The 14,706-nt window shown below is 41.0% G+C and overlaps 1 protein-coding gene across 3 annotated transcripts in view; it reads left to right on the top strand.

Annotated features, from left to right (window-relative positions):
- LOC138765656 (synaptotagmin-like protein 2) overlaps positions 1 to 14,706 on the top strand; it is an 80,812-nt gene that overhangs the window by 23,326 nt on the left and 42,780 nt on the right. For 2 of the 3 annotated variants that reach the window (XM_069942615.1, XM_069942616.1), the window contains exons 2-3: positions 6,483 to 6,885; positions 12,464 to 12,615. In XM_069942615.1, coding sequence (XP_069798716.1) covers positions 6,764 to 6,885; positions 12,464 to 12,615 — 274 coding nt within the window. In that variant the 5' untranslated portion in view covers positions 6,483 to 6,763. Of the gene's footprint in view, positions 1 to 6,010; positions 6,358 to 6,482; positions 6,886 to 12,463; positions 12,616 to 14,706 lie in introns of those variants that run through there. The other variant, XM_069942614.1, reaches the window with a different exon arrangement.

Raw genomic sequence — 14,706 nt, 5'->3', positions numbered from 1 at the left:
ACTTTTGAATACTTTCCTCTAATACCTGTGGGGTCAAAATGCTCACCACACACCAAGATGAATTCTTTGAGGGGTGTACTTTCCAAAATGGGGTGACTTATGGCGAGATTTTACTCCGCTGGCACTACAGGGGCACTGCAAACCCACCTGGCGCTCAGAAACTTCTTCAGCAAAATCTGCATTGAAAAAGCTAATTGGCGCTCCTTCCCTTCTGAGCCCTGATGTGTGCCCATACAGTGGTTTATACCGACATATGAGGTACCTTTTTACTCAGGAGAACCTGCGTTACAAATTTTGGGGTACTTTTTTTCTTTTGTTCCTCGTGAAATTGAGAAATTTCAAACTAAAGGAACATATTATTGGAAAAATTCGAGTTTTTCATTTTTACTGTCTACTTTTGAATACTTTCCTCTAATACCTGTGGGGTCAAAATGCTCACCACACCCCAAAATGAATTCTTTGAGGGGTTCACTTTCCAAAATGGGGTGACTTATGGCGAGATTTTACTCCGCTGGCACTACAGGGGCTCTGCAAACACACCTGGCGCTCAGAAACTTCTTTAGCAAAATCTGCATTGAAAAAGCTAATTGGCGCTCCTTTCCTTCTGAGCCCGGCTGTGTGCCCATGCAGTGGTTTATGCTCACATATGAGGTACCTTTTTACTCAGGAGAACCTGCGTTACAAATTTTGAGGTACTTTTTTTCTCTTTTTCCTCGTGAAATTAAAAAATTTCAAACTAAACGAACATATTATTGGAAAAAATTAGAGTTTTTCATTTTTACTGTCTAATTTTGAATACTTTCCTCTAACACCTGTGGGGTCAAATTGCTCATCCTACCCGAAGATGAATTCTTTGAGGGGTGTACTTTCCAAAATGGGGTGACTTATGGGGTTTTTTCTCTCTGCTGACACTACAGGGGCACTGCAAATGCACCTGGCGCTCGGAAACTTCTTCAGCAAAATCTGCAATGGAAAAGCTAATTGGCGCTCCTTCCCTTCTGAGCCCCGCTGTGTGCCCATGCAGTGGTTTACGCCCACATATGGGGTACCGTAGTACTCAAGAGAACCCGCGTTACAAATTTTGGGGTGCTTTTTCTCTCATGTTCTTTTTGAAAATGAGAAACTTTAATCTAAATGTATATATTATTGGAAAATTTAAATTTTTCATTTTTTTACGGCCTAATGGTGAATACTTTCCTCCAGCCCCTGTAGGGTTAAAATGCTCATTATACCCCTAGATTAATTCTTTAAGGTGTCTAGTTTCCAAAATGGGGTCACTTATGGGGGTTTCCAGTATACAAACCTCCTAAATCAACTTAAAATAAGAACTGGTCCCTAAAAAAATCAGTTTTGGAATCTTTCACGAAAATGTGGTAATTTGCTGATAAATTTTTAAGCCCCGTAACACCCTAAAAAAGTAAAATATCTTTATGAAATGAAGCCAGAATAAAGAGGACATATTGGTAATGTGACTTAGTAACTAATTTATGTAATACAACTTTCTTTTTTTAGAAGCAGAGAATTTCAAAGTTCATAAAATGCAAATGTTTTCAATTTTTCATGATATTTTGATGTTTTTCACAAAAAACACACAAAGTAGTGACCAAATTTTGCCACTAATATAAAGTGCCATATGTGACGAAAAAACAATCTCAGAATCGCTAGCATACGTTAAAGCATCACTGAGCTATAAGCGCATAAAGTGAGACAGGTCAGATTTTGAAAAATGAGCCTGGTCTTTTAGGTGCAAATAGGCTTGGTCTTGAAGGGGTTAAAAAAGGACCTCTTCATCCCCGCGCCAGCGCCGATCTATTCATGTACAAAACACAACGTGATGTACCTTGTGGTACATTCACTTTAAGTTTCCGCACCTCCTGTAGGCTTTGCTTTTCATAGGGCTTCCCACTTAAATAATAAAATTGTAGCTGTCTGCAGCGACCAAATAGAGGAGATCATGGAGACAAATGTATAAGTAAGTATATATGCATCTTTAGCATCTTTAGTAATCTTACAAAGGATGACTGATCATTTCCTTTATGACTGTCTAAAAGGAAAGCAGGAAATTTAGAAATCTGTAAAAGAAAAATATATAAATAAAATATATAAAATATCTCAGAATGATGGAAAGTAAAATTACACAATTTTAAAAGGTGGAATTGAAGCAAATAGATTAAAAAAGTAGTGACCAAATTTTGCCACTAATATAAAGTGCCATATGTGACGAAAAAACAATCTCAGAATCGCTAGCATACGTTAAAGCATCACTGAGCTATAAGCGCATAAAGTGAGACAGGTCAGATTTTGAAAAATGAGCCTGGTCTTTTAGGTGCAAATAGGCTTGGTCTTGAAGGGGTTAAACGTCTCTTCTCCAGACTAAACAAATTTAATTCTTTTAATCTCTCCTCATAACTAAGATGCTTCATTCCCCTTATTAGTTTAGTTGCCCGTCTTTGTACTCTCTTCAGCTCTAGAACGTCCTTTTTATGAATCGGGTTCCAAAACTGGACAGCATACTCCAGATGAGGCCGCACCAAAGCTTTATAAAGCGGTAATATTATATCCCTGTCCCGAGAGTCCATGCCTGTTTTAATGCATGACAATATCCTGCTGGCCTTAGAAGCAGCTGACTGACATTGTGTGCTGTTCTGTAGTCTATTATCTACAAGAATACCCAGATCCTTCTCCATCAGCGACTCTCCCAGTGTAACTCCCCCCAGGACATATGATGCATGCGGGTTATTAGTACCCAGGTGCATAACTTTACATTTATCCACATTGAACCTCATTTGCCAAGTGGACGCCCAAACACTCAGTGTGTCTATGAAGGAATGAGCAGGGCAGATGTGGACACATACATGCAGCACTCTGTCCAAGGTTACAGCTATGGAGAGATTACCTTCACAGTCCTGTCCCCTGATGCAAGCTCCAGCCTGAAGTAGATCTGCTATGATTTGGAAAGTGAGGGAGACTTCCTGGGTCAGAGTACAGTGCTGTAGACCCCACTATGCAGACCATGCCCCTCCTCCACTTGCCTTCCCACCCAGTACAGAGAGCTCTTAAACCAAAGCATTGCTGCTAAACCAAGTCACAATTTTGAAAAACTGTGAGCTCTTAAACCAAAAAGCTCTCAAACCAAGTTACTCTTAAACCAAGGTACCTCTGTACATTCATTATTTTTGTTGTTGTTATCCTGCTGTAATACAAAGCTGAACTTACCAGAAATCCAGGTCCAGTCTCCTGAAGGCAGATTTTCTGATTTGTGCTGGTTGAAAAAAACAGACTAAACCCAGGAATTCCGGCCATTACAGAGAGTCACAGCTCAATGTGTCCATCAGTCACATGACTGCCTTCTCTCTGTGAGCGCTCAGATGGCATGGGGAACACGGGACTTCCTGTTTTCTGACTCTTTAAGGAAAGTCAGAGAACAGAAAGTGCCGTGTTTTCCATAATGACTAAAAAAAAGGATGTAAATTACAAACTTGCTTTATTTCACATCTACTGTTGATTTAGATTTTGAAAGTTATAACGACAGTGACACTTCAAATGTCTGTAAAGTCCTAGGACAAAGCAGATTCTACTTTTTCAACTTTTTCTTTGAAATCTTTATCGATCATACAGATTCCCAGCACATTATGTCACATTTTTTACAAGAACAAAACACATTTGCATGGCCTCTCTAAATGGCAGAATGACAGGTGCAGCATTTTTTTTTGTATTCTGATAAAAAGTTAAGAACTTATTAACTTTGTCGATTTAGTTTAAAATATATAATTGTTTTGTTTTTACAAGTGCTTTGTCTGTGTCCATGGTAACAGACTACAAGCATAAGAATTTTATCTTGGCCCTGTAGTAATATTGCCATCCATGTGTATGTTAGCAAAAAAAAATATATGGTGCACATGAATGATGATTACAGTTTTTTCTGTAGTCTGCTGCTATGAACAAGCATAGGTCTCCATAGGAGCCGTAGACACAAAACAATATGATACTCTTTTTTTTTTTTTACACGTTGCTTCATTTTTTATTTTAGATGCAATAGAATGGTTGCAAGTGCATGTGAATTCTGCAGCTGAGTGTACAGGGACATCATCAGGTGCTTCCTCTGGGCAGTCTGGAGCAGCAGTGGTGCTAGGCTGCAAGCAATGGAGAGAGTGGTTTTATTTTTTTTCACTGGTGGTCCCTTAACAGTTTTGACAAAAGAGCCATCAACTTCAGTTAAAAATGTCTAGTTAAAGCGACTCTGTACCCCCAAACCACTTGCACCGTCAGATAGCTGCTTTTTATCCAAGATCTCTCCTGTGGTCCGTTTGGCAGGTGATGCAGTTATTGTCCTAAAAAACAACTTTTAAACTTGCAGCCCTGTGTCAAACTGGCGTGGCCAAGAGTAACTGTAGCCCAACCTTGCACCACCCCACCGTCCCTCCTCCCCACCCTCTTCATCATTAGGAATGCCACTGGCAGAATTTGTACTATTCCTCTGCAGTGAACACTGCACAGGTGCCTTAACAATCCAGCCCATGTGCTCACACAGGTGGGGAATAGGAGACAATCTGCCTGGAGCATTCCTAATGATGAAGAGGGCAGGGAGGAGGGACAGAGAGGTTGTGTCAGCCTAATGCATAGTCACTCTAGGCCACGTCAATTTGAGACAGGGCTGCAAGTTTAAAAGTTGTCTTTTAGGACAATAACTGCATCACCTGCCAAACAGACCCCAGGACAGATCTTGGATTAAAAGCAGCTATCTGAAGGTACATGCGGTTGGGGTGGGCAGATTGTGGGTACAGAGTCAATTTAAAGCTTGCTGCATTTGTGTTTCCATTGCCCATAGCAATAATCTAGTTTTCTGCCCTAAGGCCTGTTCACACAGAGCAAGAGGGGCGGAATTCCGCGGCGGACAATTCCGCGCGCGCGCCTCCCATAGAGTGTCATTATGACACGGAGGCTAATGGCATTCCGCCCTTCTTGCTCTTTGTGAACGGGGCCCAAGGGTAGGTACACACTGAGGAATCAGCAAGGAATTTCAAGCTGATTCTGTGTTGAAATGCATGCAGATTCCTCTTGAAATTCTGCCCGTAAAATATGAACAGAGTGCTCCTTTGTGTTAAATGGATTTTCCGCCACTGGTCCGTTTTTTAGTATTGAAAGTGTTATCCCAAGAATAAAACCAATCCAAAATATAGGTGATAAGTCTCTGATTAGTGGAGGTCAAACCACTGGGACTGTGGATAGGTAATAGTTTTAATTTCGGAATAATATATTCAATAGTAATCTCTGAACGCATGGAAGCATACTCTAATATACACTTGATGCCAAGAGGAACAAATGCATTATCATTGATATGATTGTTTTATTTTTTGTAGATATGTACAAGTTCACATTCATTTTCATTGTTGCACCATTGCATCTAAGATAATAAGTGATTCACATATATGTATTGGTTGTTTATGGAGATGCTTAGAAGTGGAGATATATGATCACTGGCTCAGTCATTTTCTACTTGTCAGTACAGAAGAACATTACAATCAGTCTCTTCCGGGACTAACATGGCCGATGACAGGGAACAATAAGTTACGTCCAGCTGCACAGCAAATGCAGATAAGACTCCAGGTTTAGTGGAGGAAACAATGGAGCTGCCTGTGCACAATAGAAATGGATAACAATATGCATTGATATCTATATATATGTTGTGCAGCGTTATAGACAGAAACCTGCACTATAATTGCTCTATTTTTGTAACCTTTTCTGTGCCACATTTTGAGAACAGACTCCGCTGGCTCCTTTCCAGCAATTGTTCACTATAGCTTTAAGGAAACCGGGCTGGCTAAGGTTTCAGGAATCTATATTAACACACTGATTGTCATTATAGTGTGTCCGCAAAGGGTTTTGTCTCAATGTATTTCTAGCTATGCCCACAGGCTATGATGAGTTAATGGGTTATAGCTGTTATTGGTGTGCGGGATGGTTGAGGAAAGTGGTAGGACTGGTAGACACTCCTATGTGAAGTTTATTACTGCTGTGCAGATGTCCCGAGATCTGAGTCATGAAGAACATGGGGTTTGCGGTATGTTGTGTCTATTCCTAAAGACCCTTCCTAATTTTACCTGAGCTCCTCTTCTCCAGGTGACCTTAGGATTTGATGGATGACCTCTGCTTTGTTCCACCCACATGCGCTGTGCACCTTGTTTACACAGTTCACTTTTTTTTTCTTCTCTAAAACAACACGTCGTGGCCTTTGAGTATTTACTTTTCCCGTGCCCTTACCGTAGAGAGCTGATATCACCACATCCACCTTTGCAGAGCTTTGCCAGCACTATTGGAATAAGCAGAGTTCTGTAGCTTTCCTTGGAACGTGTACCAGTAAGTAAATATCCGCCCCCATAGTACACATTCACTTTCCATATGTCATGTTGATCTAAATCTAGAAAGAATCATTTGGTCTCTTCAGTAACCAGCTCAGTTTATAACTCTTGTTTTCTTCACAGGAAAAAGTCTGACGTCTGGAATGGACCCTAAACCCTATTACTACAGACAATGGGGACCAGTGTAGTCTGCTTGCGTTACTTGGAAACACAGTGACTGCATTAGAAAAAGTGGATGGAAATTATCCTTCATTACTTCTGGATAGCAACTAAATTAAGAAGATGAAGCTGCCAGCTTTCCACATGTTCAGCTTCTGCTAACTCCGAGACGTTGTTCCTGCCTATGATCCCTCCATGGTTGATGTTTACCGGCTTGCTTTTCAGTAGTTTCTGTTCTGTCCACAATGAAGAACAGCTCAGGCACCATGCTGGACCTCAGCTTCTTGACAGATGAAGAGTATGAGAAGCTGATGAAGGTCCTGCAGAGAGATGCTGAGCTACAGCAGAAAGACAGTGACCGCATCAGGTAGGACCCTGTATACTCTACATAGTCATCACTGTCTCCTACACTAAGAACCAGGTAACACAAACGTACACCTACAGACGGGCTGTGGGATCATATCCTGTGCTGGTGGAACAGAAATAGATTAACCCTTCACTGGGCCACAGCAACATATGATATCACAATATCTTTTATATACTTGGAATAACCTCTCTTGTGTTGACGTGTAGGTATTGCAGGATACCCTAATGTTCCTATAGCAGCTGTATGTAAAATATCCAGCCATTACAACGGTTGCATAATGAAATATAAGTAAATTTAATGTCTCTGTATTGGAGGGGCATAGTTAGTTGAAGTTTGAGGTGGGGTGGGCATCTGCCCTCTAGGAGAAAAGCTGTTTGAGCTTTATATATTGGGGTAGTACTTTAAAGTTCGGAATATAAATCAATTACTAAGAGGATTGTGGGGACCTTCTCTATGACTAAATGCTAATGTTACCTATCTCCTGTTCACCAATTCATGGCTGTCGCATTCTCCTTACACTTCGATGGAAAGGTTACTGCATTTTCATGTGATCACATCTCTTTTGAAATATATAGAGAATAATGTGGGTGGGAATTGGTGCAATGGTGTCAATGCGTCAGAGGTGCCATTTCTGGTCAGGGTGCTGGGGTCTCTGGAAAAGGGGTGAGACATAAAAGGACTTTAAGAGAGGGGGACACAGAAAGTGGAAGGGGTACTTTTTGGAACAGAGGTGGACATAAAGTGGCAGGAACACTGTGGGGGGCAGGGGTGCACAGAGTGGCAGGAGTCAGTGAGGGTACCCGTGTTCCGAAGGTGTTAGGTGCAAGGACTGTACAAATCTAAAGGAAACCACATAGTTCTCTTTGTGATCATAGGGTGAGTGCAGGAAAGGGATAGAGAGGACTGTGTAACTGTAAGCCACACAGTTCTCTATGATTATAGAGATGAGTGCAGGGAAGGGATAGAGAGAACTGTGTAACTGTAAGCCACACAGTTCTCTATGATTATAGAGATGAGTGCAGGGAAGGGATAGAGAGAACTGTGTAACTGTAAGCCACACAGTTCTCTATGATTATAGAGATGAGTGCAGGGAAGAGACAGATGGGACTGTGTAACTCTAAGCCACACAGTTCTCTATGATGATAGAGATGAGTGCAGGGAAGGTATAGAGAGGACTGTGTAACTCTAAGCCACACAGTTCTCTATGATTATAGAGATGAGTGCAGGGAAGGGATAGAGAGGACTGTGTAACTGTAAGCCACACAGTTCTCTATGATCATAGAGATGAGTGCAGGGAAGGGATAGAGAGGACTGTGTAACTGTACGCCACATAGTTCTCTCTATGATCATAAAGATGCGTGCAGGCAAGGGATAGAGAGGACTGTGTACCTAACTATAAGCCACACATTCTCTCAATGATCATAGACATAAGTGCAGGGAGAGAAGAGAGAGGACTGCACAGCTACCTGAATTCACTGTTCTTTCTGTGTTCCAGAAGAGCAATTCAGGAATGTTCTTCCCAATTATTAAAGGGGTTTTCTGGGCAAAATAGATTAATGGTCTATCCACAGGATACGTCATCTATTACTGATACAAAATGATGAGGACTGGAAGCAGTTGTGTCAGTGATTTGTAACTGCAGCTCAACACCCGTTCAAGTGAACAGCAACTGGACTGCAGTAACCAGATCCAGACAATACACAGTAAATGGAGCCAACTGCTTTAGGCCTCATTCACTGTTTAGTATGGGCGCCAAACAGCTGATCATCAGGGGTTCTCGGTGTCTACACCTCGGCCATCAGTGATTGGTGCCCTAATGACAGGATAGGTTATCAATGTGAAAACCCCTTTAAGGGAGGAGCTCAGGGTATCTGCACAGGAGCAGACGTTCCCTGGCTGGATGGCATTTTTTAAGCTGTGTAATTGTGCTGATCTATTTAAGGGCACATTGAGGGTATAGGCCCACTCCAGTCTTAGGGTTCCACCAAGGAGTCACAGCACCCTGGTGGATCTATTCAAGCCTTTGGTCACACCAGATTCATGATAAAAAAAAAACTATTTTTGTTTGTCAGATGTGATCTATGTTATGTATTTTAAGGCTACCTTTATCTACATAGTCCAGTCACATTATTACGACCACTACAACCACTGTCAGCAGCTCATATCTCTTGAAGCAAGTGACTTGTCATGAGCTTACTCGGTGGGCAAATGTGGTGTACGATAGGCTGTCTGCACACATATTCTTCGTTACTGTCTTGAGTTTAAGAAGCAATTTATCATAGTTCCAAAAAAGGCTGATTATTGGCTTTCCAGACAACTGTAGTGGTATTTCTGAACTGTTCACAAGCTGCTATGGTAGGCAAAAGGCGGAGGGGAAAGTTAGCATGCTAAGGTGTGCAATGGTGGACAGACACACAGCAGCTCACCACCACAATGAATTAGAGGGCAACCTGACATGTGTCTACATCAGCAGCTCAGACCCTACTCTGTGTGGGGTTATGAAGCAGACGGATGGTTACTGCATCTCTGCTAACAAACTTGAATCAGCAGTATTGAAACAAACTTTTGGAACTGGACCTCCACTGGTGAAGGACTGCTTTCTCTAATGAGTCACGTTTTCTGCTTCATTGAACAGATGGACGTTGACGTGTCAGGCAAGAAACATCAGCAAACAAACACTGTAACCATTGCTAGAAGCACAGAAGCTGGTGGTGACAGTGTTATGGTCTGGAGAATGTTTTTCTAGCTTTCTCTAAGCCACTTACCCATGTGGAGGGCACTGCCAACCAGTTTGGGTATAAATCTATTCTTGGAAACCTTGTACACCCATACATTCTGATTGTCTTTATGTGGGGACATTAGATCTTCTAGCAAGACAATATGACAGGTCACATGGCTAGAAATATCCAACATTGTTTGGAAGAGCATGACCAAGACTTCCAAGTACTGTCCTATTTCATGTGATCATTATGTTCACTTTATGGATTCTCCCCATGCACCATCCAGCAGCTGTGGCATACACTGCAGTCAGCATGACTCCAGATACCTGGGACCATCTAGCAGGACCTTATTACATCACTCCCTGCTTGTATATCTGCTGTCAGTGCTGCACACAGTGGTTACTCTCAATATTAGTTGGTGGCCATAATAATGTGATATGACTGTGTAGTTCTACATAGGGCATCAGAAAATGTTCAGTGTGACAGATATGCAATAAAAGGGATATATAGCATAATATAATATCTGGCATGTGCGTCACATTATGAAACGTTGGCATCAAAGGACTTTTTCATTTTTGGTAAAAAAGTATCTTCACTTTTATAAAAATTAAATGTCTCATGTCTTAAAGAGGTAGTCTATTTCATATGAATGGTTGATGATGAATATTAAATCATATGTCTTATAATGCTATATCACAGCATGCTGACTTCTTTAGGGTAAATAAGGAAGTGGTATATAGTGTATTTGCCTACGAGAAAGTGGGAAACCACACAGATGCCTGGATCAATGTGCATAAATAAATGAGGCACCTACTTTTTATTTATTCTTAGGACACCCCTGTCTTCAGTATTTTGGTACAGAGTTAATGTTATGACATGTGCCATCATTTTATTTATAGAGGATGAGACTAGAATCAGCAAATTAAAAATTTACTATAGTTGATTACGCCGTAATAAGGCTCTGGTCACACTAGTATGCTAGTATTTTTAAATCTGTATCATGGCTGCCACTCCCGGCCTGACTATGGATCTGATGATCTTAACTAACAGCCTCCGGCCTAGTAGAGGCAGAAAAAATGTGTCTGTGTTACCTAGTGTGAGCAGAGCCTTAAAGGGGTTATCCAGCACTACAAAAACATGGCCACTTTTCCCCCTACTGTTGTCTCCAGTTCAGGTGCGGTTTGCAATTAAGCTCCATTTACTTCAATGGAACTGAGTTTCAAAACCCCACCCAAACTGAAGACAACAGTAGGGGGAAAGTGGCCATGTTTTTGTAGCGCTGGATAACCCCTTTAAGGGAAAGAATTCACACTTATATTTTTTAAGGGTTTGCATCATTTCATGTGTAGAACATGGCGACAACTGTGAACATTTTCTTTTCTTTTTATTGTAAAGCAAATGAGGAATAGGACAAAATAACAGAAAACTAACACCTATAACCCCCCCAAAGCAAATACAATTACACAGTTATAGTATTTAAGATATACTTTATTGACAAAACCCATCCAATAAAAACAGTTAAAAGTATTACCCCTAAAAACAACAAAATAAAGTGTTTAGGTTCCGGGTCCCCACATTATCATAAAACAGTACATGAAATATAGCAGCCAGCAAATATATACAGTATATTGTTTGCCAAGGTCACCACCATCTTCCTCACTATGTATGTGTCACAGCGAGCTACTGCTTTTATGTAATTACTACAGGCTCATTCTTCATTCATTATTATGTGATTATAGTGTACATAAATGTCATTTACATAAATTATTGCAACCATTGAATTGGAATGGGAGCAAACCATTATGAAGTATAAAATGGGTACTGCTAAATATATATATATATATATATATATATATATATACACTCACCGGCCACTTTATTAGGTACACCATGCTAGTAACGGGTTGGACCCCCTTTTGCCTTCAGAACTGCCTCAATTCTTCGTGGCATAGATACAACAAGGTGCTCAGAGATTTTGGTCCATATTGACATGATGGCATCACACAGTTGCCGCGGATTTGACGGCTGCACATCCATAATGCGAATCTCCCGTTCCACCACATCCCAAAGATGCTCTATTGGATTGAGATCTGGTGACTGTGGAGGCCATTTGAGTACAGTGAACTCATTGTCATATTCAAGCAGAAATCGAGACTCATCAGACCAGGCAAAGTTTTTCCAATCTTCTACTGTCCAATTTCGATGAGCTTGTGCAAATTGTAGCCTCAGTTTCCTGTTCTTAGCTGAAAGGAGTGGCACCCGGTGTGGTCTTCTGCTGCTGTAGCCCATCTGCCTCAAAGTTGGAGGTACTGTGCGTTCAGAGATGCTCTTCTGCCTACCTTGGTTGTAACGGTTGGCTATTTGAGTCACTGTTGCCTTTCTATCAGCTCGAACCAGTCCGCCCATTCTCCTCTGACCTCTGGCATCAACAAGGCATTTCCGCCCACAGAACTGCCGCTCACTGGATGTTTTTTCTTTTTCGGACCATTCTCTGTAAACCCTAGAGATGGTTGTGCGTGAAAATCCCAGTAGATCAGCAGTTTCTGAAATACTCAGACCAGCCCTTCTGCCACCAACAACCATGCCACATTCAAAGGCCCTCAGATCACCTTTCTTCCCTATGCTGATGCTCGGTTTGAACTGCAGGAGATTGTCTTGACCATGTCTACATGCCTAAATGCACTGAGTTGCCGCCATGTGATTGGCTGATTAGAAATTAAGTGGTAACGTGCAGTTGGATAGGTGTACCTAATAAAGTGGCCGGTGAGTGTATATATATATATATATATATATATATATATATATATATATATATATATATATATTTTTTTTTTTTTTTTTTTTTTTTTTTCATTTAGACGTCTGCAAGGATCATTGAAAGATGAGAAAAAGAAAAAATTTGTGACCGGAGAGTGGTTCCAGGATGTTAAGTCTCGACGTTTCCAGGAAGACTTACAAGGTTCTGAGTTGCTTAGAGCATCCATTCGGAAAAAGGGGAATCCAACTCAAAGTAAGTGCCATGGTTGGCAGGTGTAATGTATTGTTATGTAGTTTTAGCCCAATTTGTATATTTTTTTCTGATAAGATATAATTTTTTCTTATCCATGCATTACATGTGTTAGATTTGCAGTCATATTAGTCTTATTGGGTTCTATAAATATAAATAACAGATATACAGTATTATGTGTTAAATATGATGTTTCAAGAATTTTTTAAGCACAAATATACTGTTCTTGGCACTCTAGCCATGTAAAGCTACCTTCCTAATGGGTTAAGTTTTATATATTAAAAAAAACAGCTATTTCCCCCCAAAAAAATTGCGACCAAAATGCCCAGGTAAACACATAAGAACACACATGCACATGCATACACACACATATTAAATGGGTCTGAAAGCAGTTGCTTCCATTCACTGTGTAGTAGTGATGATGTGTAACTGCAGCTCAGGTCCCGTTTAAGTGAATAGGAGCTGAGGTGCAGTTAAAAGTCAGTGGACCGAGGCAAACTACTTTCAGTCCTGTTAACTGTGGTGTTCGGGCTGTAAACGGCTAAACAGTCTGAATGCCAGATGTTGCCACTCTGCCAATCAGTCTATTTTGCCCAGAAACCCCTTTAAGAGGTGAATATGGCAAACAGATCACTGACCTCAGGGGGACCAGACAAAGAAAACACTGTAGGCTGCCAGTTAAAGCACTCAGTGAAATCCTAGGTGCATTACTCCTGGGAAAAATCAGTATGTAAAAAAGTCAGCCAAGCCTCAGTTACGAGTTTCAAAACACAGGACTAGCCAGATATCCCTCCAGGGAAGGACCTAGCAAAGGGGTGGGTCCTGTATGGAGACTAGCAGCTGACAGTGTTCTTTGGCTGGTCTCCCTGAGATCAGTGATCTGTTTGCCATATTTGTCTACTTGGCATTGCTCCCACCTAGCCAGAATCCTGCTCCACACTGATGAGGGGCAACACCCTGAAACAGCTGTCTGTGGATATTTTGGTATTTCCCTGGTCATATCATCAGACTTGTAATTGAGTCGGGTATTGACTGAAGGGGCCACTTAATATGTTTTTAGTAGTCTCTGTTCAAGAGCCAGCCCTTTACTAGGACCTTTCCTGGAGGGATATCTGGCTAGTCCCATGTTTTGAGACTCATAACTGAGACTCCATGGACTTTTGTGCAGATTTGAAGGTGCTGCTGTTATGGTACATGCTCCCTTGAAGCATGGTTTCTCTTCTAGTCATGCAGTTCTTATTTATTGAAGTCTGGCCATTGCTGTATTCTAAAGAGTGCCACAAAGAGTACTAGTTTTAGTTTCAATTCCCTCCATTAATAGTCTGCAGTTCAGTCTGGGCCTATGCCAATGCACACAGTACCTTGCTGCTATGTTGTATTTGTTAGCCTCCTCCTATGTTTGCCCATATCAGATGACTTTCTCACTAAACAGGAAGTTGTTAAACCAAAGTCCTGGAGTGGATTAGCTTCAGTGGTTACGTGTCAGGCTCTATCTACATCACTGTAACATGCCGACAAAGTGATGATATATTGACTCACAAGACACATTAATATTACAGCAGTGTATGAAGATGTGCTGTACACTTAAATCCTTGCATTCTACTTTTTTTTAGTTTTGCATGCAACAATTTGTGATATTCTGGTCTTTATTCACTATACATAAAGCAGTGACACAGCATAAATAAATTTATAGCGTTATATGAGAAGTGAGAGTCCCACCAATTTGCATAGTTCCTAGTTTAGGCCATTGTGGCATAAGAAGAAGGCTCACTAAGCGTGGTCTAAACATGTCAGACATTTATAGTGTATCTATGGTTATACCATAAATCCTTATGAGAATACCCCTTTAAAGAGCATTTCCACCTACAGTAAGTTGCAAACATTTTGCTTACTTTTTAGTTCAGTTACCTATACCCAGATTTCTATGGTGCCTTTATTGACTGGAGGCCCAGCGATTGTTGGTCTCTTCCCCTTTGTGAATACATATGCTGTAGTCCCTTCTATTGAAGAACTGTATAACAAAGAATCATGTTGTACGATTGTTCCAGCAATATGCCAGACCAAACTGGCAGATCGCTGTCATTTAAAAACAAA

Source organism: Dendropsophus ebraccatus, chromosome 10 (assembly GCF_027789765.1).
Source record: "Dendropsophus ebraccatus isolate aDenEbr1 chromosome 10, aDenEbr1.pat, whole genome shotgun sequence".
NCBI lineage: Eukaryota > Metazoa > Chordata > Amphibia > Anura > Hylidae > Dendropsophus > Dendropsophus ebraccatus.
Note: the sequence above shows the minus strand (reverse complement) of the source record. Positions and strands in the feature narration are given on the sequence as shown.